Here is a 25,075-nt window from a genome sequence, read left to right as displayed (position 1 = left end):
TTAGCATGACTTTACTATTCCAAGAGACACTTCCCCAAGCAAATGGTTTGATTGCTCATTATGGGAACTTCCTGAAAAGACCCATTAACTCTTCAATGAAAAGCATCCACAGTTTATGCCAATTCTTTGATTCTCTTGCTTCACAAATCATATCCTTGCTGTTTCCATTCATCTAGGACCCTAGTATCTTTTCCCAATCATAATCAAGCCCTCCCCTTCCCATACTGAAAAACTTGCCTTAAGCCCTTGCCAATTCTTTTTTTAAAAGATTTTATTTACTGATTTTGAGGAGAAACAGGGAGGGAAATATCAGTGTGTGGTTGCCTCTCACGTACCCCTACTGGGGACCTGGCCCACAACCCAGGCATGTGCTCTGACTGGGAATCAAATTGGCAATTCTTTGGTTCACAGGCCAGCACTCAATCCACTGAACCACACCAGACAGGGCCCAAACTGCCAATACTCAATAAATTCCAACCTGGCCTCCCCTCTCAGAAACACTATTAAAGCTTTGTATAGATGTGGTGCTGTTCTTCCCTGGGTCATGTTGGTGATATCTGAGAAACCTGCATTCTGCCAAACAATTTGTCATTATAATGTTCTCTCAAAAAATACTTTATACTTTCTGGATTAGCCAACAACAGTAACCTCAGGGCTAAAATGTTATGCAAGTACTAAATCAAAGAATATATTGTTAAATATACTCTACTTTTCAGCCTTTGACATTGTAAGACTGCACCTTGAGGTTCATCACTCCTGTGAGGATACATGTCTACTTTAAAAGATGATATTCTCAGTGTAGAAAGAGACTAGAGCAGAAAAGAAAGAAGGTACTCTGTATGGTAGAGCCCTTAATCCCATCCTGGAAAGATGGCAAAAAGAGGACAGCAAATGGGAGAAATGGCAGAAATTAGGAAGCAGTGTCCTAATTTCTCTTCTCCTGCCTTTGTCCCGGATATGCAGATGTGGACAGGGATGCTTTTTAGAGCTCTAGAAAGATACTTTCCCATGAGCTAACAGTGGGAGGCCATGACAGTGAACTTCCCTGGGCTTCTCTGGCTCCCAGATAAAGTTGTTGGAGTGGCTGAGAATGCATCTGGCTTAGGAACAAATGGGACAATAATACAAAACAACATTGAGTGTAAACTGTAATTTAAAAAATTAAAAAAAAAATACAGTAACTGTGGGGTATGTAGGGTCAAGGAATAGCTGCAACAGGGGTTAAGCCAGCACCACCTAGTGGCCAGGAGGGGTTGGTTACAAGATGTGTGTCATTTGAACCAATGAGCCAACTTGAGGCCAGCTCGACAAGGGGAGGGATAGGACCTGACTTGGGGAGGACTGAAATGAGTTATATGGGCTGCAGATTGACCAGCAGGGGACCAGCCTCCAGAGAAGGCAGAGGGCAGCCTAAGGGCCCCTTCATGCTGCTATCTCTTCATCTTCTCCTTTCTATACTGTTAAATTAATTAAGCAAGGAAACTGTTAGACTGTGGAGGCTCTAATGCCATGGAGGCCTACATAAACAGACTAAAACCTAAGCTTGTAAATGCTTTAAAGTTATGAAATCAAAACCTAAAGACAACAGTCACAAATAGCTAACTGTTAAAATGCTTATGCTACAAAGCTTTTCTTATGCTTAAAGCTATAGCCAATCAAATAATTTCCTTTCTTTGCTTCTGCACTATCACTACACCAATCTCTCCCCTGGCTCCTATCAGCAGAATGCACCTAACCACTTCCAGTTTGGCACTATCCCATTTGAATCAACATTTGCTCAAATAAACTCTTAAAATGTTTAACATGCTTCAGTTTATCTTTTAATGGTTCTTAGTCACAGTACTGATGAGTATAGAAGGAGGGGAAGAAATATAAGACCATATGTTGAACATTATGCAAAGGAATTGTTTAAACTACTGGGTTATACCAACTCTTAAACCAAACAGATTTTCTTCTGTAATAGTAAGACTAAAGATAAATAGGGAACTGCAAAGTACACCCTTGGACTCTAAGTACTAGGGCAATGAAATGATACCCATAGAAACAAAGATCCAGGAAAAAACCACCATTCCTCCAAGTCAGAGAACAAAGGAGGGCAGGATAGAGGAAGTAAACAATGTGAATTAGGTATTACAACTTAATAGTGGTCTGATATATAATTATCCTACAATATGGAAGAATTCTGTAATAACCCGTGGAGTTTTGTGTTGGGCTTTTTGTTTGCAGACAGCAAAATTCACAAATTGAACTGGCTGACTTCAAAGATTTCATTTAAAATATTCCCCAGTGCTTTAAATGAAGGTAAATCTCATGTAAATATTACCTTTTCTTTAAAAAACTTGCAGTCAGACAAGCAGGAGATGAAAATATCATTCTAATTTCACTGCAAAAGTAATAACATAAAGATTAAGTCATAACATACTGTAAAGCTTGCCTCCTCTCATGTCTGAAGATAACTGATGATGTGCAACCATTAATAATGAAAATAACAATTCTGCTAAGAGTCCTCCAAATGCTGGTTATACTTTGTGCATGTGACGGCTGAGTCTCACCAACAGCCTTCCTAGCTGATTTGGTCAAGTCACCTAGACGTAAACAAAATCCATCCTTCTGAAAACAGAAATTATGGAGCTCCAGAGAATAAACTATGAAGATATGTTTTTAAAAGTTCACTCTAGGGAAGATTTTGAGAGTCAGAAAGCATTTCTAATTCTCTCCTACATCTCCCTCACCTATCAAGGTGCCTGGAATATTGTATGTCCTCAATACAGGATGGGGTAAAAGTAGGTTTACCATTGTGAGTATGCAAAACACATAGTTTATTCTTGTATTATTATTTATTAATTATTATACTATCTTCCATACGAACAACTGTAAACTCACTGTTGCCCCACCCTGTATACCTCTGTTAAGTGAACAATGAATCAATGCGTAAGTCAATGACTTTTTCAAACTAAGAGGTGGCTGAAGGGAATCATGGGAAATGCAAATGCCTTCACAACAAAGCCAAGCCCTCTCTCTTATGTCTAAGGTAAAATGACCATGGCTTCAGAATTAAATAAGAGTGGTTTATAATGATCTGACAGAGCCACCTCTTAGCCACTTCATGTTCAGTACTTCCAATTGTCACTGCCATCCATTGTTCCACCTGGGACTGGTTAATTCGGCTTATTTCTGGCAAGGTTTTCCTGGAAACATTTGTGGAACTAGTATCCTTCAAGGAAGAAAAAAAAAGAACAATCAGGAACACACTCACATGTGCAGAGTAACAGATAACCCAGTAAAGCTGGTAGATAGGACCAGTGCTCTTAGACAGTGGGGTTGGTGAGAGGAGATATGGCATCAGACTGGTCTGGTTGTTTTAGTTCCTAGCTTTGGCCACTTTGCTTGGTCTGAACCTTAATTTATCATTTAAAAAAAATGGGATAACACAAATGTATTAAAAACAGGAACTCAGATAATCTGTAGGCCAATATTTATTGCAGCATTATTTACAATAGTCATGTTCATTAACAGATGAATATTGTATATATACATACAATGGAATATTATTCAGCCATAAAAAGAAGGGAATTCTGATACCTGCTACAACATGAACTTTGAAAATATGCTAAGTGAAATAAGCCAGACACAAAAGGACAAATATTGTACGATTTCACTTATATTAGTAGAAACATTTATATGTACACAAAAAGTAGATTACAAATTACCTTGGGATGAGGGTGCTAGGTAATGTGTTACACATTTAATGTGTTTTCTGTTTGTGGTGAGGAAAAGTTTTGGAGACGGACAGTGGTGATGGTTGCATCCAACAACATTGTGAATGCAATTAATACCACTAAACTGTTCACTTAACATTGGTTAAAATAGCAAAGTTTGTTACACGTATAGTATAGATATAGATATGTAGATATATATTTTACCACAATAAAAAAGTGAGATTACAATACCCAATACTTACCTCCCTGGGAACTTATTAAGATCAAATGATATTAGATATACAAAGCTTTATATTATAGTAGGTACTCAGTAAATACTAGTTTCTTTCTCCTCTTTAACCAGCCACAGATTTTTACTTTTATGTCAGTAGTTTTCAAACTTCAGTGTACAACAAAATCATCTGGTGATCTTGTTAAAGCATAGATTGCTGGACCCATCCCCACAGTTTCTGATTCAATATAGCAGGGGTGGAGCTCAAAATTATATATCTGGTGAATTCCCAGGTGATGCCAATACTGCTGGTTTGGGGACCACACTTTGAGATCCATGGTTCTGTACAACACTTGAAACCAAATGGTTCAGCCAGAGGTGTCAGAAATCACCATCTTGGAAAGAATAATCAGTCTCTAATATAGTCTTTCAAAGACATTAGTGTTCCCCTCTATGTTATACCTTGGTCTCTACTGAACTTGTAATGAGTCAGGAAATCCTGCATCATTTATTTTGTTTAAATAAAGATATTTTGAAAAGAATGTGTAACCATGACTCCTCAAGTTCCCTCCAGTTTCTTTATCTGAGTCCTGGGTATCCCCTGTAGTTCAGTCATGAAGAAGCTTTTTTTTCTTCCACATGCCAGGAACTTTAGGACAATAAGGTACTCCCTAATGGCACCTACATACCATTTTTTCCACTTTTGCTTCAAAATTCTGACTCCTTTGAAGGGCATGACATCAGACTATATCATCTGCCTCTCCTTCTATAATCATCTCCCAATGTCCTCGTCACTACCCTTCAGTCACTGAAAACTCTAGCACCTTGCTGACTGTCTTTCTCAACACCACTATGCCTGCCATCATTCTTCCTGTCATTCTGGGCTACTTCAGAATTGATTAACTCATTTCCCACCTCAATCTCTCAGTTCTTGATCTCATCTCCAATCTTCTCTGCTCCACCTCAGCCACTCATGCCCTGGATCAGGGTTCCTAAAATGGTGCTACTGGTATTTTGCGTCAGATAATTCTTTGTTGTGAGGGCCCGTTTTGTGCACTGTAGGATGTTCAGCAGCATCCCTGGCCTCCACCCACTGGATGGCAGTAGCAGCCACCCCCAACATGCATGTCTCTCTACAGTTACAACAGTTGTTCACTTTTTCTCATGCATCATTACTTTCTCCATATGAAATGGATCATTCTCACTGGCACACAAACATACGTTACTGTTACCTCTCTAGACAATAACAAAACCCTCCCACAGTTCTCTATTCCCCTTCAAAATAAAACTCAGAATTGTCACAGTCATTGTTTGTACTTGCTCCTCTCCTACTCTTTGCCACTAAGTCAGGTTTCATCCATTCTCCCTTGAGATGGCTCACTCTTAACAACGTAAACAGAACTCTGCTCATCTTCCTCCATTCACTTCTCCGAGGTACATGACAGGACTGGCACTTCCTCCTTCTAGAAATAGTTCTTTATCTGCTCTTGGCTTGATAAGGCACCCTCCCCTGGTGTTCTCCTACTCCAGAAACTGGTCCTTCTCAGTCTCTTATTCTGGCTCCTCCTCACCGCGTAACCTCTACCTGGAGAAGCCCTCAAAGCTGGATTTTGTTCCCTTTCTCTTCTCATTTTTACTTTCCCTCTAGGTAACCTTTTATCCAGGCCCCTGGCTTTAAATATCATCAGGAGCCTTGGCTGGTGTAGCTCAGTGGATTGAGCGTGGGTTTGCAGACCAAAGGGTCACTGGTTCGATTCCCAGTCAGGTCACATTCCTGGGTTGCGGGCCAGGTCCCCAACAGGGGACATGTGAGGGGCAACCACACATTGATGTGTGGTTCTCTTCTCTTTCTCCTTCCCTTCCCCTCTTTCTAAAAAAAAAATTAAAATTAAAACCTTTATAAAAAATAAATAAAAACTATCAGGACTTCGATACCATATTTGTATTTTAGTGCTGACGTCCTCCCTGAGCTCCAGATTTAGACATCCAACTAAACTCCTAAGTCCTCTCCAAAGACATTTCAAACTGACCTCATCCCACATACTGACCCCATTACATCCCTGGCTCCATCTCATGGAATTCTTCATCCTTTCCTATCAAGCTGTCTGACGGGCTTTCTTTCGGTTCCTCACACAGACTAACTGTATTCTTACACTAGGGCTTCCTATGTGTCCTCTCTACCTAAAATGCTCTTTCTCGGAATCTAAGCTTGGCGAAGATTTCTGCTCAAATGCCACAGCCTCTGTGAGGTCTTCCCTGACTGACAATTCTAAAGAAACCCACCTCAAACGACCCATTTTGTTTTCCTCAGGGCACTTGTCACTCTCTAACAGAATCTTATTTATTTTGCATTTTCATGTTTATTATCTGTTCTTTCGTGTAGACTCCAAACACCATGAATGAACGCAACCTTATCGGATACAAACAATAGAATCCTTGTATTATTTACTTTCACCCCAAGCACCTTAAACACAAGAGACATTTTTGATTAAATAGCTATGACAGCAAGTACAATCTCCTGACTATCACCAGCAACACAGACACCTCCACTTCTCACCATTTTCTGTCCCAGGGAATATAGTAAGGGTCTATATGAATGTCAAATTTAAAACATTCCTCATCATAGAAAAAAGTGCAGATTAGGAAAATAACAATTACATGTATGCCTTTGTCTCCACAAAAACACTTCAGAATTCACCCAGAAATATAATAATAAAGTCCTCTCTGTTAACAATTAACAATTAGCAAAGCACTAGTATGGTGGGCAAAAGTGTCAACTTTGAGGCTGGACTGCCTGGCCTCGAATCATCTCTGCCACTTGTTAGCAAGGCAACTGTGGGGGAGTCTACTCTCTGAGACTCAGTATTTGTCATCTGTAAAATGGACGAAAGTAACACCAACTGGAGTTGATATGAGGATTAAACCCATTGATCCATTTGGAGTACTCAGATTGGTGCTTAATTCATGATGACGACAACTGACATTATTCATTGCCTTTATTATCATTTTTAATATTCTTACTTAATAATAAAAGTTAGTGGGAAGGCAATGAATTTGGGAGTCTTAGCTACTAGAAAAGCAAAAGAGAAAGTGAGAATTACATAATATTTTTTAAAAGCATTCTATGAGAAGGTCTTATTATTTAAATAAGAATTTGAATACATACAAATGATACAATATTTCAAATACTACTTTGAAATCTAGAGGAGAAAATTGATTTTTAAAAGGAACAAAATGTAATAGATACCTGATAAGTTGTCACAAAATTGGCATACGTTCCAGCAAAAATGTGTTTGATTTGAACATCCACAAGGTCTAAAAGAAAGTCATAAATCCATGCTTATTGCTTTTATAAGTAAAATTTTTTTGTTGTAAACCTAAAACTACTCTTAAAAATAGTCTTTAAAAAATCTAATGTATTCCCAAGCCAAATTTACTTATTTATAGGCAACTTATATTCTTCTAAATGGACTCGGACTACAAACAGGAGAAAAGATTGTGATCAGGTTACATATCATATATTCACTTAGCCAAAAGCTTAATTTTCATGCACTTGCATCATGAAACCATGCTGATGTGCTTTAAAAGAGGTTTGATTAAATATATCAAAGTGTATTGTTCTGATGCTTAAATAGCCAATTTGGGATCTTCTTTTGTATTACCTTAATCTTTAGACAAGATTACCAAATACTCTGGGAATCACAGCATAAGTAAAAATGTATATTTTACAAATGAAAAAAATAAGCATACTAGATGAACTATAGTTCTGTGCACTCCTTTGAGAGAAAGCTGAATAATACTTTTCTTCTCCGGGGGCATCAATGAACAGAAAATCATGAGTTGGTGGGACCACTCATACCATCAGCAGTAATCAGGCAGCTAATGCCAAAGTTTTCCATCGGGGCCTCCGGATGAGTTAGGCTGTTTGCACAACTTGATCCACGACCAAAAGACACCACCTGACCAGTAGTGTGGACGTATGCAAGGGTGTGATAACTGTCAGAGAGAGAATACATAAAGCAAAGACCAGGATACTTACACTTTTTGAGAAAGATGATGTCTCTTAACACACACAAAAATAGACTTATTTTACAATAAGTATGCAGACCCCTTATCATAATGTCAGGGTTAGAAGGTACCAAATGATGTGGCTAAACAAATGGTAGGTGAATATTAATTTATTACTAACCTTAAACATAGGACATTATCGATGGGTCTTTACTATGGTTTCTATCACTTGTGCATAAATGCAGGAGTTTTATTTTATGAATTAGGTAAATGATACTCAAAGTGTCCTCATAATTAGGTTATATGAAGCTCTGAATATATATGCAAATATACATCATCTTCTACATGCATGAACATGAGATTAATTTTATTTAATCACCTTAAGTAGACAAGTACCACTATTTATGTTATAAACCCAATCCTGCCCTTGCACCTAGTTGGGCGGCCCATATACAGTAGACTTCCAATAAATTCCTATTAAACAAATTAAATGCCTAGGATGAAAGAGAAATGGGAAAGTTAAACTTTATTTGTAAAAAGTAAATTTCAGAAAAGAAAGTTATCTATATTTTAGGGTTTTAAAAGTTTTGATAACATTCCATATGAGTTATTTCTAAGTCATAAAATATAACAGTTTCTACTCATGCTAAAAAAAAAAGCCTATTACCTTCCACAGTCTATCTGCGAAACTAGGCCATTAATTCTTTCCACGTGTTGTGGACCACTCTTCTTAGCAGTGGGGCTGTGTCCCAGCTGTCCCCAGCTATTGTCTCCAAATGTGAACACTTTCCCATTCTGTCCAAAAAAAAAAAAAAAGAGCAAATTTCAAGTAAGAAAGTAACTAAAAAAAGATATGTTTCATAACAGAGTTATATGAGAGCACAGTGTGAAATAATGAGTATGTGAGCTCTGCAGGAGGGGCACTGTACTTACTATTTCTAATGATGAATGTAGAGTTAACACATTATACACAAAAAATCACTGGCACTCCATTAAGAATTAGGAACCTAATACATGTTTGTAGAATAAATGGATGGACAAATGAATCAGTTCAAAAGTAACACATTTATTTATTTGTGCATTCCTCTGAAAATAATCTTTTTTAAAAAGATGATTCTTTTAAAAATTTATTTTTCAGTTACATTAGACATATAATATTTTAAAAAATATTTTATTTCGTTAGTTTTAGAGAGAGGGGAAGGAAAGGAGACAGAGAGGGAGAGAAACATCATTGTATGAGAAACAGTTGACTCTCACACGCCGTCAACCAGGGACCTGGCCTGCTACTCGGGTATGTGCCCTGACTGGGAATTGAACCAGTGACCTTACAGTTTGCAGGACAGTGCTCAATCCACTGAGCCACACCAGCCATGGCGGGTCATATGGTAGTTTTCAGTACGTCAGCTGTCTCCTACTATTGGCTTCTAATGGGTAGAGGCCAGGGGTGCTGCTTACCACTTTCCAATGCATAAGACAGCCCCATGGCAAAGAATTATTTGGACAAAACATCAATAATACCAAGAAACTGCCCTGGCTGGTGTAGCTCAGTGGATTGAGTGCGGGCTGCGAACCAAAGTGTCGCAGGTTCAATTCCCAGTCAGGGCACATGCCGGGGTTGTAGGCCATGACCCCCAGCAACCGCACATTGATGTTTCTCTCTCTCTCTCTGTCTCCCTCCCCTCCCTCTCTAAAAATAAATTTAAAAAATAAAATCTTTAAAAAAATAATAATACCAAGAAACTTTGCATATCACTTTTGACACATTCAGTCAGTCACAGCACCTTCTCCATATACTGCACAAGCTTTATATATGTTTCAGTTATGTATTTACTTTCCTTGAGACAATAAAGCATAATACGCCAAAAATGTTGCATATTTTTTTCCATCTTCAATATTAAAATGGCTGCACAAAAATTCACCAGTTTTGATGTTTTGTTTAATGCACAGTGATATGACAACTGTCACAATACAATCTAACAAAATTGGCCCTGACTGGTGTGGCTCAGTGGATTGAGTGCCAGCCTGTGAACCAAAGTGTTGCTGGTTTGATTTCCAGTCTAGGGCACATGCCTGGGTGGCAGGCTAGGTTCCAGGTGGAGGGCATGAGAAAGGCAACCACATATTGATGTCTCTCTCCCTCTCTTTCTCTCTCCGTTCCCCTCTCTCTAAAAATAAATAAATAAAATAAAATAAATAATCCAACAATATTGTTTTGAATGAAGTTAAAGACATCTAAGTGCTACTAGAGCCGTCTTATGGAAAAAAACAAACGAACTTTTTGGCCAACTTATTATCTGTCCACTTTCCCCAACATCATTTATTGAAGAGACTATCTTTACCCTATTGTACATTCTTGCCTCCTTTGTCATAGATTAATTGGGTATATAGCCATGGGTTTATTTCTGAACTCTCTATTCTGTTCACTGAAATATGCATCTGTTTTGATGCCAGTGCCATGCTATTTTGATTATTATAATTTTGTAGCATACTGTATTTTGTTATGTGTATAATGCCCTCCCATGTATAACACACACACACGTTTTTGGCCCAAACTTTCAGGGAAAAAAATCTTTCCTTTTAATTTCATAATTCAATTATTTATTTATTTATTTATTTATTTATTTATTTATATTTAGAAATAAAACCAATTATGGTATCCCAGTGTATTATTCTGCATACCGATATCATCATTGCTTTCTAGAGGTACACTTTTAATGCATAAACATAAAAAAAGAACTAAAAACATTTATATAGACATGGAGTTAGTACTACCTGTGTGTAATGTGCATCCTTATTTCCCTCAAAAATTTGGGCAAAAAGTATGTATTATACACAGCATAATACAGGTAATTTGATACCAGGTAGCATGATACCTGCAACATTTTTCTTCTTTCTCATGACTATTTTGGCTATTCAAAGTCTTTTGTGGTTCTACATAAATTTTAGGATTATTTGTTCTAGTTCTATAAAAAATGCCATTGGTATTTTGATAGGGATTGCATTGAATCTGTAGATTGCCTTCAGTAGTATGGACATTTTAACGATGTTAATTTTTCCTACCACTAGGACAGTATATACTTCCATTTATTTGTATTTCCTTCAGTTTTTTTCTTTACTGTCTCACAATTTTCTGGGTATAGGTATTTTATCTCCTTTAAACTTATTCTTAGGTATTTTTTTGATGCAATTGTTTTCTTAATTTTTCTTTCTTATAGTTCATTATTGGTGTGTAAAAATGCTACCAATTTTTGAATATTAATTTTGTATCCTGCTAAAACTGAATTCATTTACCAGTTCTAATAGTTTTTTTGTTGGCATCTTTAGAGTTATATCTATATAGTATCATGTCATCTATAAATAATGACAGTTTTACTTCCTTTTTTCTGATTTGGTTAAGTTTTATTTCTTTTACTTGTTTGATTGTTGTTGCTAGGACTTCCAGTAATATGTTGAGTAAGAGTGGCAAAAGCAGACATCCCTGTCTTGTTCCTGATCTTAAAGAAAAAGCTGTCAGCTTTTCACCACTAAGTATGATGTTAGCTATGGGTTTGTCATGTATTGTCTTTATTATGTTGAAATATGTTCCCTCTTCTCTACTTTGCTAAGAGTTTTTTATCATAAGTCAATGTGGATTTTTTAAATGCCTTTTCTGCATCTATTGATACAATCCTATGATTTTTATCCTTCATTTTGTTTATGTGGTGTATCACATTGACTGACTTGAAGATATTGAACCAAGTTGGCATCCCAGGAATAAATCCCACCTGATCGTGGTATATGATCTTTTTAAGATATCGCTGAATTTGGTTCGCTAATATTCTGTTGAGGATTTTTCCATTTATATTCATCAGGGATACTGACCTATAATTTTCTCTTTTTTTGTAGTGCCTTCGTCTACTTTTGGTGTCAGGGCAATATTGGCCTTCTCACCTTTTCAAATTTTTGCAATAGTTTAAGAAGTACAAGTATTAATTCTTTGAGAAGAATTAAACTCACCTATGAAACCATCTGATCTAGGACTTTTGTTTGTTGGGAGTTTTTTGATTACTGATTGATTTCATTCATTGTTATTGGTCTGTTCAGATTTTGTTTCATTCTTGAAGATTATATGGTTTTAGGAATTTATCCATTTCTTCCAGGTTGTCCAATTTGTTGGCATATAGTTGTTCGTAGCATTTTCTTATAATCCTTTGTATTTCAGTGGTGCTGTTTGTCACTTCTCTTTCATTTCTAATTTTATTTGAGCCCTCTTTCTTCTTTTCTTAATGAGTCTGGCTAAAAGTTCATCAGTTTTACCTTTTATCTTTTTACCTTCCAAAGAACAAGGTCTTCATTGATCCTTTTTATTGTTTTTCTTTTAATATCTATTTCACTTATCTCTATTCTTACCTTTATTATTTCCACCCTTTCTACTCATTTTGAGTTTTGTTCTTCTTTTTCTAATTCCTTTAGGTGTAAGTTTAGATAGTTTATTTTAGGTTTTTCTTGTTTCTTGAAGTAGGCCTGTATTAGTATAAATTTCCCTCTTAGACTGTCTCATAACTTGGGTCACTGTGTTTTCCTTTTTATTTGTCTCAAGGTACTTTCAAAAGATGATTCTTGATTAAAACAACTCTAGCTTTCCCTTGTCAACTAAGAATAATATAATCCAAACATGCCTTTAAAATAATAAAACTTGTTTTAGACATTTAGTTTTTAAATAAACATTACAACTACGCAGTTTTCAAGTTTATTCCTTATGGCTATGGAGAAGATCTATCACAATGGAATATACTGTATGGTCAGTACCGGAGGAGGAGGAAAACATTCAGGAAGCCAGCTCATATCTAACGATCGAGAAGTGAAACAAAATATGTTCTAGTCGGTAATGTGGGTTATTGAAAACTGTAAAAATTACTTTGTGCTTCTATAATCTTATCTGTGAATTACATTATGAATAATTGCTAATAGGACTGTCTCCCCTGTTAATCTAATTTAGTGAGTATCTAAAAATATACTCTAAAGCTGAAATTACCTTTTGTTATAGGATCTTGAAAACATGGTTTATACTGGGCTAACATCTTCTCTCATATATTTGTACACTGAATGGATATGTTGAGATACTGATCCACATCTTGTTTTCAAGAATAATCAGTAACTGTACCTTATGGTAACATTTGTCTTGGGTTTTAAAAAATAGCAAGACATTTTTGATTACCTGGGTAAGCACTGCAGTGTGTTCATAGCCACAGCTGATATAAATCACACCTAGACTCTTCAGTGCACCAACTGAATAAGGCTTGTACCTTTGCACTGTTGAAAGAAAGCAGAATTTTTAGACTATAAGAAGCAGAATCAGATATCATGAGTTTTTATATTATTATACTTTTCATAGTTTTATTACCTTATAATTCATTAACATAATTTTTAGAAGTATTTTTAATCAGAAGTATTATAAAACAAAGGGAAAGCCCTGATTTAGAAAAGGAAAGGAAAGAAAAGAAAAGCAGTCTTTTAGCATTTATTTCTGGAAACTGTTGGGTTGGCCTAAAAGTCCATATGGTTTTCTCTGTAAAATAAAAGACACATATTTCATTTTCACCAGTAACTTTATTGATTTGGATATTTTGAGATATATTGGCTATCTACCACATGGTATAATGTTGATTGTTCTTCATTTATGTCTCAATTTGATCCCTATCAGTTTCAACTTGTCTACCTGACTGTGGACCATCGTCCAGTGAGAAATCTCCACCAGGAAACTTCACAACCACTTTTGACATGTTTGTAGTCACAGCACCTTCTCTACACAATGCACGAACTTTTTTACATTTCAGTGTGTCTTTACCTTTCTTAAATAATAAATAAAGTATAATATGCCTAAAATGTTGTGTATTTTCTTCTATCTTCAATATTAAAATGGCTACACAAAAATTCACCAATTTTGATGTTTTTTTAAAAAAGCACACTGATGTGACAGCTGTCACAATACAATCCAACAAAATTGTTTTGAATGAAGTTAAAGACAACTAAGAACTACTAGAGCTATCTTACAGAAAAAAAACAAACAAACTTTTTGGCCAACCCAACATTTACTCTTCAGGAATGCTTCAGTCTATTGCCCTGGAGAGCCAAGCTTCAAGACCTTTTTCCTAATCATAGTGTTATCATGTTGTATTCATTTCTGTCACACAGTACATATTCTGTGAATATATAATAATAATTTAGAAAATACAAGAACCTAATTCATTTTGACAAAGTTAAATGAAATTAGATGTAAGTGCTCAGCATGGTACTAGCACTTAACCGGTACTAGATATATGTTAGCTAAATGAAGAAAACTGAACAGGGAACAGGGTCCACGGGGAAGAATTCACAGTGAGTTTTGTTTAAAGTACAGGTGACAAACACAAGGCCTGTGGGCCAAGTCTGGCCCTCCACTTTGTTTTATCTAGCCCGGCACCTTGTTTTTGCTTGGCAGCAGTGCTGAGCTCTCATTTAAATGTTAAGGAGTAGTTACATTTATACAGTCCTAAAATTACATTTGGCCCTTTAAAGGCAACTGTGAGGCTGATATGGCCCTGGTGAAAATGAGTTTGATGCCCCTGGTTTAAAAGTTTCCAGAGGAACTGGTTGCTTCCCCTACCGCTAGCAGGCTTCTAACCCAGTGGTTCCCAAACTTTGCTGCACATTGGAATCCACCTGTGAGATCTTTATTAATGATTGATGCCTGGCTTCCATCCCCAGACATCCTGATTAATTGGTACAGGGTCCAATTCAGACATTGGGATTTTTGGATGCTCTTGTGGTAGACAGAATAACAGCCTCCTAAAGATGTCCACGTTCTTTTCCCAGAGCCTGAGAGTATGTTAGGGTGCATGTCAAAGGGGAGTTAAGGAAGCAGATGGAATTCAAGTTGCTAATAGTTGACCTTAAAACAGGGAGATCACAAGGGTCATTTCACTGAAGAAAAGGGAAGTTGAAGAGTCAGTGTTAGAGTATGTGACTTGAGACTTACCCAGCCATTGCTGGCTCTGAAAAAGAAAGGGGGCTGTAAATGAAGGAAGCAGGTAGTCTCTAGAAGCTAGTCTAGAGAAGGCAAAAAAATTACTCCTGTCCTACAGCATCCGGAAAGGAACACAGTCCTGCTGACACCTTGATTTTAGCTCAGTGAGACCTGGGTTAGACTTCAGACCACCAGAACAATAAGAGAGTAAATCTGTGTTGTTTTAAGCTACAAAAGTCTGTGGTAATTTGTTACAGCAACTATCAAAAATTAACATAGCACTGGCTGGTGTGGCTCAGTGAATTGAGTGCTGGCCTGTGAGCCAAACGATCACTGGCTCAATTCCTAGTCAGGGCACATGTCTAGTTGTGGGCCAGGTCCCCAGTAGGGGGCGTGTGAGAGGCAACCACACATTGATCTTTCTCTCCCTTTCTTTCTCCCTCCCTTCCGCTCTCTAAAAATAAATAAATGAAATCTTTAAAAAAAATTAATATAACCCTCCAGGTGATTCTAATGTGCCATAAAGTTTGGGAACCACTGCTCACACCATTGATACTGCCCTTTGCAGAGTTGGTCCTCCAACCAAGAAGAAAGAATAATTTAGTGCAGGAACAAGACTATCTCCTTACCTGGGGCCTTTCCTGTAAAGGCCAGCTGCCCTGCATTGTTGTTTCCCCAACCAAATGAAGTCCCAGAGAGAGACAGAGCAAAGCTGTGGCTCCCTCCTGCAGCCACCTGAGCCAGTGGGATCCCCTCCAGGGACCTCACCCTCTGCGGGCTGGCCTGGGAGGGAACCTCCCTCCCCAGGCCCAGCTGCCCATGGCTGTTTTTCCCCCATGAAAAAACTTGGCCATCTACAAAAATAGAGAAGAGAAATTCAGAATTGCACACACTTTGGAATACCAAATTCAAATAGAAATTACCACCCTAATTCTAAAAATCTTTAAAGAATAAAACAGGGATAAAGGTTAAAGTGTTCTGATTAGAGGCAAGGGGGATGGATGGTCAAGATCACCTTCAAAAATCTCTTCCAACCACATCTGCTCCTCTTCTTCCAAGTAAAGGGCACCTGTGCTCTTTCAGGTGCTCTGGCCAAAAACCTTGGGAGTCATCCTTAACTTTTCTCTCTTTTACACTCACCAACCCAGCAGATCCTAAGCCTCTACCTTCAGAGTTTATCCAGAATCCAACCACTTCTCACTTCCCCACTGTTAGCATCTTAGCAGCCAGGTCACCGTCATTTACATCCTGGAAAATTACAATAGCACTTCCCTGGACTCCCAAATTCCACCTTTGTCCCCAGCAGTCTGTTCTCCAAAGAGCAGCCAGAGTGATCTTTTAAAAATATGTCAGATTGAACGCTTCAGGAATTTCTAGTTTATTCAGTAATAGACTGATTCTTACCATGGCTCACAAGCCCTGCGTCCCCGTGACTCCCCACAACCTCATCTCCCCCTGACTTTCCAGATCCCCTGCTGTTGCTGATCACACCACTTGGCATCACCACCTTTGTGTTTGGATCATTTTTCTGGATCACGGCCTTACCATCATGTTTCCCTCCCTCTCTTCCTTTTAGTCTCTGCTCATATAAGAGCTTCCCTGACCTCCTTTATAAATAGAAAGACCTATTTCCTATAACTAAGTACTTGCGCTCTGTCCCTTACCCTGACTCACTTTTCTTCATTCCTCTTATCCCTGTCTGTTAAACTATATAACTATTTTTCTCTGTGTTTAAGGTTCATTGCCCTACTTCCCCTCAGAATGTTAGCTCCACAAAAGCAGGATCTTAGGTTTGTCAACTGCAATATTCCTCTTGGCTGGAAACATTGTAGACATTTGATAAATACTTGTGAAATGACTTTGTGAAAAAAAAACAACATTTTATGTTGAATTTGACCAGAGATGGATAATTAATATCACTTCAAAAATAAAGCTGTTCTAATGCTTAATTAGTTGCTTAGAGAAATGCCAACACATCTCAGGTTTTTATGTTATTATATCTAATTTTTATTTTGAACTCTTCTAAGTTACTTGTATCACTGAAAAGAATTTTTGACAATGCACCAAAAAGAATTTTTGACAGTGCACTCTCATGAAAGTGTATGAGAACTCACAGTTCACCATCGCAAATGCATCAGGTGCTGGGTTCTACACAGCTTTTACATTCCAGACCAATGTAAAGACTAATCAGTACTCCAGGGAAATAATTCAAATCATTTCAGTAAGTAAGAAGGACCATTTGTGACAACATGAATGCACTTTGAGGACATATGCTAAGTGAAATAAATCAGATAAAGACAAATATGGTAATCTCACTTATAATGTGGAATCTTTTTTAAAAAAAGCTCAAGGATGCCAAGAAAAGATTAGTGGTTGCCGAGGGTTGGGAGTAAAATGGGTGGAAGGAGTCAAGGTACAAACTTCCAGTTGTAAAATAAGTCATGAAGATGTAATGTGCAGCATGGCAACTAGAGTTAATAATACTGTATTGCATATTTGAAAGTTGTTAAGGGAATAAATCTTAAAAGTTCTCATTATAAGAAAAAAATTCTGTTACTATGTATGGTGACAGATGTTAACTAGACTTACTGTGTACAAAGTCTTATTTGTTCACAATGTGTACAAATTTTAAATTGTTATGTTGTACACCTGACACTAAATAATGTATGTGAATTATACCTCAATAAAAAGATAAATTTTCTAATTTTCAAAAAGAAGAAAAGAAACTAATATTTATTGTATTGTGTACCTTCCCTCACTGAATCTTCTTCTTTTTTTTTTCTTTAAGATTTTATTTACTTATTTTTAGAGAGGGAAGGGAGGGAGACAGAGAGAGAGAGAGAAACATCAATGTGTGGTTGCTGGGGGTTATGGCCTGCAACCCAGGCATGTGCCCTGGCTGGGAATCGAACCTGGGACACTTTGGTTCCCAGCCCGCGCTCAATCCGCTGAGCTATGCCAGCAAGGGCCTCACTGAATCTTCTTAACGACCTTTAATTAGGCATCAATTTTCCTACGGATGAGAAAATTGAGACTCAGGAAAGTCAAATAACTTGCCTTAGGTCAAAGAGCTAGAAATGGTTGGTAGAAGGAATCACACTAAGCCGTGGGATTGTCCTGGTTGCATAGTCTACATGGCACAGTGATTAAGCACTTAGGGTTGGGATATAAACAAATATAGGTTCAAATCCCACCGCTTCTATTAGTGTGTGACCTTAGGCAAATTAGTGCATGTCTCTGAGCCCAAATGTCCTCATTTCTGAAGTGAGGATATGAGTAATACCTAGTTTCTATGTTCCAGGTGATTACATGAGAAACACATGGAAAGCATTTAACAGTGACTGTCACATAGAAGGCAATGAAAACATGTTGGCTGTCCATGGCCCCTGCAGTACAATTGCAGTTATGCATAAGAAACCACCCGAGGGGCATGTAAATGATACATGTCTCTTGACGGGGAAAAGAATATGCCACTTTGGGATAAGGATTATTTTGAGCTGAAGGCAATTGAGAATTAACGGATGCAAAAACAGTTCTCTGCCCTCCCTTTATCCACCCAAAACAAGGCACCCATTTCCTTTTGTGAAAGTGTCCTCTCCTGTCCCAGGAGTGGGAGAAGGACTCATCACAGAGTTGAAGAGTCAGCACTGACATGAGGGTGCACAAACAATCCTGACCAAAATAACCCTCACTTTCCATTAGTTTCTCCCACATATTTCCAAGTCAGATGCCCAGTTTAGCTCTCCTAACCCAAACCTCCTTTCCTTTGTTAAAATTGTATATAAGCCCCAGAACTTAACCACATCTTGAAGAAGTAAAGTACCAATAAAAATTTTATGCCTTTTCTGTTAGTAATCTGGCATTTCTTAAATTTGTAGCCCCCTGGGTTCTCAGCCTAAGAAGGTGAAGGAAAGTGTTTCCTCCCTGGCACTCTCCATTGAGAAATTTGGCCAGAGAATGGTCAAAGGATTGGGGGTGTTGATAGAAAAGATGTAGAGTCATGAGTTTGACATCTTGACTTATCTTTCTTTGATCCAAGTATTGTACAAAATATAAATAGGCCTTTGCCCTCTGAGTTTGCCAGTGTAGACAAACATTCAGCATAAAGGGCAAAGTGCTGGGAATAAAACCACTTCTGAGTTCTGAGAGAATCAGCCAATCAGGTCATATAAACAGAGATGGCAGTGAAATATGAATTAGGCACTACCTAGAGTATAACACAAACAAAGAAAATTGAAAAAATATGAAGAACAACACATCTTATGAAATCTGAAAAGTTAAAAACTTCTTAATGTGTTAAAATGAACCTCAATACATCAAAAATCAACAGATAGCATTTGTATTCAAAAAATTACTTTTTAGTGACACTTAGGAGATCCAAAAAGTCTTTTTTTTTTTACCTTCTGATAATGCCAGGGAATGGTAGTCTCCACAGGAAACTTGTATTATTTTTTTATCAGTCAGAGTTTTTATCTTCCTATAAGAAAAATGATATAAAATCTGTTAATCCTTCTTTAGATTGGATTGTCAAGTGAACTACAGATCTCAATACATTTGGTGTAGGAAAACAATTTTACGTTCCTGTATTTCTGTAGTAGGTTTTTTCCAAAATCTCTGAACTATTTTTTTTTAATTTATTGATTTGAGAGAAACAGAGACATCACTTTGTTGTTCTACTTTATTATGCATTCATTGGTTGATTCTTGCATGTGCCCTGACTGGGGATAGAACCAGTAACCTTGGCATATCAGAACAATGCTCTAACCAACTGAGCTACCCAGCCAGAGCAAGCTCTGAACTCGGTAGTTCCAAACACTGTTTTTAATACAACATCAATATGTACAAAGGTACAGGGCAGAATCCAAAACAGTATGTAATGTATAAGTGATTTTTACTGGACTTTTAATGTATTATTTACTGTACTAACTTATATACTTATTGGCCTAAAAGAATAGATTTCTTCACACACATTTTAGAGACCACTGTCACCTATGTCGCCTAATCTAAGTGCTGTGAGATAAATAAACCATTGGGTTGAATTGTCATTTTTATGGATCAAAACATAACTATCAACTATCAGCAGTTTCATATGATTGAACCTAGTAGAACTCAAAGAGGTCAAATAAGTTTCAAACTATAGAACTAGACTCAAACCTTGTTCTTTCCATTTCAAGTTCAATGATCATTCTCCCAAGCCACAGCGATTTCTCACAAGATATTAATAACCACAGGGAATAAAAAGGTAACTTCATAGTATTAAAAAACATGCTTTTGAACACTTTCAAAGCATGTAATTCATGAACACAAAATTCAGACTGCTTGTCATAGTATTTGCCCTGGAAATCTCTTTGTGAGGATATAATTTTTTCTCCATTTTACTAAGTAAGATATTGGGACCAAGTAGCTTATAACAAAAAGGTTATGTTGGGAGAAAAACTTTTTCATTTCCAATCTGGGTGCTGTGATTGGGGACCTGCAGTTAATTGACCATAGACAGATTATCAGGAGAAAAAGACATGGTTTATTTATATGCACATGTGGGAGCTCCCAGTAATAAAAACTTTGTGGAATAACCTGAGTAAAGGTTTATATATTTCAACAGAGCAAAAACAGGGGTTGGGGGTTAGAACTTCCATGGGAGAGTGTTGGGAACCGCCCTGCCTGGTTTCAGAAGCTGTAACTCCCCCATGACTAAGGCTGAGTGAGTGACCTTTGGACCAGAAGCCGGTAAGGAGACAAAGCTTATCTCCCTGGCAGGAGTGCCACTTCTGCTTCTTTTACTTCATCCATAACTGGTCCCCAGTGCTTGATTGGTTAGCCAATGATGGGTAAGATTCCCCAAGGGGGGAATGACCTAAGACAGGCACAATCCCGGGGAGGCTCCAGGGAAAGACTTGGGGAGCTATGGAGAATGGGGATGATGGACCCTCGCCCCTTGGCTTTGACAAAGCCTGAGTCCTCAGTCTGTCTGTGAGACATCTCCTAATCTCACGGTTGCCTTACTTCCCCTGCCTGACTTAAGCCTGAAACAATGACAGAGGGTGGTACAGCCCTGTGCTGGAAAGGGCGGGCTCCCTGGGTGATCAGGCCTAAGAAAGAATGCATAAAATCCTGTGAAAACTGCTTTGCTAAGAATGCTCTCAACTAAATGGTAAGGGTTGGAGCAGAAAATGAGTTTGTTTCCCAAAGTTTTGTAGCCCTTTAGCTAACAGACCCTGACTCAGAATAGGCCCTCAGAGTTCTTTGTATGTTATCTATTGTTTGATCCTTACTGCCTGCCAATGACCGATGAGCTTTACCTGTATTCCTGTGCAAATTGAAAGCCAATAAAAACCTGTCAAGGCAAGGATCGGGGTGCTGTCCTCTTGAAAGAGTGGCCAGGCTGCTCTGAGGCACGCTCCGCTTGAGAGAGTAGCTGTGCCATCCCTTTTCCTCCACAGGACTCAGTAGTCCATGTGAATTTGTCTCATATCTCATCCATAACGCCACAGACATTGTGGGCCGGTGACCACATCAGGAGAGTATGGAAGGTTCCACTGGGCTTTTGGATGCTGATTGGACAGTCTGTCTTCATAGCTGCTAAATTCACAGGAAACTTCCTGCCAGGATGGTTAGGGGCCACTGAATTTTAGGAGGTACTGCTTTCAGTCAGAAAGGGAAATTCAGATAAGATTGCTTTCTGCATCTTCAGTAGCTCAAATGTTTTCACTTTGAAATAATCTTCATGCCAACTCTGGGAGTCTAAGTGGTATAAAGTTTTTTCTAATAGATTAGATTATGTTCAAAGGGTCACAGCTTCTCATTTCTCCATGCCCTTCTCCATCATAGGACTCTAAATAATAATTGGTGTTTTAAGTTTTTTCCTGCCTCCTTCCTCACTACACTGTAATGGTTGAGGTTAAAGACTGTGTTTGTCATGGTCATCTTTGTACCCTGGCATCTTGCATGGTGCCTGGCATGTGGAATTCAAAAATATTGACTGACTGACTAGATGGATGGATGAATGAATGAATGAATGAATGAGTTGAAATACTTACTTAGGAGTAAAAATTATTTCCTTAAATTCTTCAGTCCCCAGCTGTCCTTCAGAACCAGCTCCCCATGCAAAGACCCTTCCTTTGTGACAAACAGCCAGGGAGTGCTCCTTCCCGCAGCTCACGAGAACAACCTGTAGAGTTTCTAATGCCTTAATTGGTTCTTCGGGAACAAAAACAAAACAAAACAAAAACCCCACAGATTAATTTAATAGTAAGTTTAAGACAGTACTTATCTTTAAAAAGAAGTGTCATTCGGATTGCTTGTCTCTTCCAATGGGCTTTTAAATCAAGGCTAAAGTCCATGCTAAAGGTGGGAAGGAATTAACTCATTGTGTGTTATACTATCTTTATAGGAATATAATATACCTGATATTCAGAAGAGTGGGAGTAGTGAAGGAGGGGAACCTGTAGGAACTAGGATACTTGAGCTAGTGTTTTTTTCTATCATGGTGGTAGCAAAACCCAGCAAAATAAAGGGAGCCGGAGAGAAGGTGGGATTGATTCCACCCCACTCTTCAGGATTCCCTGCCTTGAATAGTGAGAACAGGGAATCCCTTGCTCAGCAGGAAGCAAGCAGGATGCTTGTCTCAGGAGTATGGAGAGGTAGACACCAGATCTTCTCACAACAAAGAGTGCAGTAACATGCCTCTAAATGAGCCAGATGTGCCCGCCAATGAAAACCTGATCACATTTCTCGACAAGCCAGTCTAGACTGTCTCCCAAAGTGTTGTCTCTGAATTATCAAAGGTTTGTAGTTAAGTATATCATTATCAGTAAAGTTTTAGTTAACACTTAAGTTTTCTTCTTAAAAATTTTGTGATCTTATCCTTTTCAATGGCTTACTTTCAAACTGTGCAACAGTAAAAAATTTCCCAAAGATTTATGCACTCACCGAGGTAGAAACTGGTACCACCTTCCTGAAGAACACCTTGGCATTAAATACCATGTTGCCCCTCATTTCCACCTGAAGGGGATCAGGGTTTGCCACACAAGAATATGCCACTTTGGCATAAGGATTATTTTGAGCAAAAGGCAATTGAAAATCAATAGATGAAGGGAGTGTTCTCTTCCCTCCCCTTATCCTCCTAAAAGAAAGGCATAAATCTTCCTAGTGAAGGTGTCCCCCTCTCCTGCACCAGCAAGAGTGACTCTCATCATCAGAGCTGGCACTGAGATAAGTCTGTGTGACAGCCCTTAGTAAAATAACCTTTGTCTTCCACCAGTTTCCTGCATATACTTCCCCACAATTGATCATCCCTCAAAGCCCAAACCCCATATTTTTGTTAAAATTGCAAATAAGCCCCTGGGTCTAATGATTTCTTGAGTTTAATTTCTTTTCTGTGAACTCCTGTGCACCAAAAATATTAATGAAATTGTATGGCTTTTCTCTTGTGAATTTGTCTTTGTCATTTTAGTTTGCAGGTCCTTATGACCTGAATTGAAAGAATAGAGGAGAAATTTTTGCTCCCAGACAGTACTCTTAAACTTTATTCTGAGTACGTAATCAGAAATTTTGTCAAATATTTACCTACACTAATGTCGAACAGAGTATTACTTATAAAAGCCCCTCATGAAAAAACAAAACAAAACAAAACAAAACTAATTTCCACAAAAGGACAATAATTAAATTGTACTCTGAGAGCCTGGAATGTTATGCAACAATTTAAAATACATTTTCAAAAATACATAATGAAAGGCAGTTCATGATACTATATTTGGTGAAAATGCAGTTTACAGAATTGCAGAAATGCAGTATACAGTATAAATACTGAGTATACAAACTGTATAATGACATGATATTATAAAGATTAAATATATAATGCAAAGAAGCAAAAAGGTAATCCATCAAAATATTAGGAGTTGTTTTTGGGTGTTGGAATTATACGCAATTTCTTCCCCTGTGTTTCTACAATTATTAGTAATGATAAAAATGCTATTTTGTACATTTTTTTAATATTAAGAAAAAAAGGCGCCCTAGGGTATTTGTGAGGGAGTTACAGGTGCAAAACCCACAAACCACATTTGAAAGGTCACTGCTTCGGAGATTCGCCGCAGGCAAGGATTAAAAGGCAAGTGGGAAGTACCACATCGTTGTTCAGGGGAGAGCGGTCCTGTTAAGTTGGGCACACAGTTCCTCTTTCAGTTTTTCTTTGTAGAATTGGAAACCGAAACTAACCCGAGGATTGCTGGAAAGCGAAACTGCGGGAGTTGCGCTCCGGTGGTGCTGAGCGCGGTTCTGGCCAGCTGTAGCCCCAGAGGACCCAAGGGTCCCAGCGCCCCCGCCTGCCTGGCGCTGCGTCCCACACCACTGTCCCGGTGCTCACCTGGATGGTCACCACGCTGCACGCCCCTCCGGCCCAACTGGCCCCGGCTGTTGTCTCCGCACGAGTGGACCGTGCCATCGCTCAACAGTAGCAGCGAGTGGCGCTCCCCGCAGGCCGCCTGCCGCAGGTCGGTGCCCCGTGTTGGCGCCCGGCGCTGCAGCTTCCTGGAGCCGGCACCCCAGTAGAAGTACATCCCGCTCCTGTGCCGGGCTGCCTGCTCGAGTCTGGATGCTCAGTCTCCACCGGCTCCCGAAGACTAGTGATAGGTGGTAGGATGAGTCAGTCCTACCCTGGTCTCACCCTGTGGTGGACTCTCCCCACGAGGACTGCCCTGGCGCCCTACGTCATCCGGACACCTCCCCGCTGATGACTTTCGGGGCACAAATACTAACTGATGCAAGTTAGTTGCATCAGTTAGGAGCGCCAAGTGCTGAGGAGCAGCAGAGAGCGACTCCGGAGGAAGAGCACCTCGAGTTACACCCTAGTAAGCCGCTTATGAGCTGTGTGACATCGGGCAAGTGACTTCATGACTCTGTGCCTCACCTACCACGTCTATGAAACGTGGACAGTAAAACAGCAAGTCTAATATGCTAGGACAATTTAATAGATAATTAGTAATGTTTTAGAATAATTACTAGAATGCTTAATAAAAGCATCTAAGTGTCAACCCCTCTTGAAGGCCGTTTTTGGCAATGGAAATGCAAAATCTTCATGGTGCTTACATTCTCCTATTTATAAAGGTAACTAAATACTTAGCGTAAGGTCAGGTGGCAACATGAAGAAAAATAAAA

At 38.5% G+C, this 25,075-nt stretch overlaps 1 protein-coding gene and 1 long non-coding RNA gene across 3 annotated transcripts in view; one reads left to right on the top strand and one right to left on the bottom strand.

Moving 5' to 3' along the window:
* The window catches only part of LOC123806871, a 56,322-nt gene extending 42,646 nt beyond the window's left edge, over window positions 1-13,676 (top strand). Inside the window, exon 4 of the long non-coding RNA XR_006783541.1 lies at window positions 13,622-13,676. This is a non-coding gene — a long non-coding RNA (uncharacterized LOC123806871). The remainder of the gene's footprint in view (window positions 1-13,621) is intronic.
* HERC6 (HECT and RLD domain containing E3 ubiquitin protein ligase family member 6) overlaps window positions 1-24,804 on the bottom strand; it is a 64,015-nt gene extending 39,211 nt beyond the window's left edge. For both annotated transcript variants that reach the window (XM_045820306.1, XM_045820307.1), the window contains exons 1-10: window positions 24,285-24,804; window positions 21,961-22,120; window positions 19,324-19,400; window positions 15,553-15,777; window positions 13,136-13,230; window positions 8,606-8,733; window positions 7,790-7,926; window positions 7,178-7,245; window positions 3,093-3,214; window positions 2,324-2,383 (exon numbers count right to left, since the gene is read on the bottom strand). In XM_045820306.1, the coding sequence (XP_045676262.1) occupies window positions 2,324-2,383; window positions 3,093-3,214; window positions 7,178-7,245; window positions 7,790-7,926; window positions 8,606-8,733; window positions 13,136-13,230; window positions 15,553-15,777; window positions 19,324-19,400; window positions 21,961-22,120; window positions 24,285-24,477 (1,265 nt within the window). In that variant the 5' untranslated portion in view covers window positions 24,478-24,804. The remainder of the gene's footprint in view (window positions 1-2,323; window positions 2,384-3,092; window positions 3,215-7,177; window positions 7,246-7,789; window positions 7,927-8,605; window positions 8,734-13,135; window positions 13,231-15,552; window positions 15,778-19,323; window positions 19,401-21,960; window positions 22,121-24,284) is intronic.
* Between the last annotated feature and the right edge of the window lie 271 nt (window positions 24,805-25,075).

The sequence above is a fragment of the Phyllostomus hastatus genome, unplaced genomic scaffold (genome assembly GCF_019186645.2).
Source record: "Phyllostomus hastatus isolate PE091 unplaced genomic scaffold, TTU_PhHast_1.1 phas_scaffold_39, whole genome shotgun sequence".
NCBI lineage: Eukaryota > Metazoa > Chordata > Mammalia > Chiroptera > Phyllostomidae > Phyllostomus > Phyllostomus hastatus.
The sequence above is the reverse complement of the archived record's forward strand: the minus strand, read 5'-3'. Positions and strand labels throughout refer to the sequence as shown.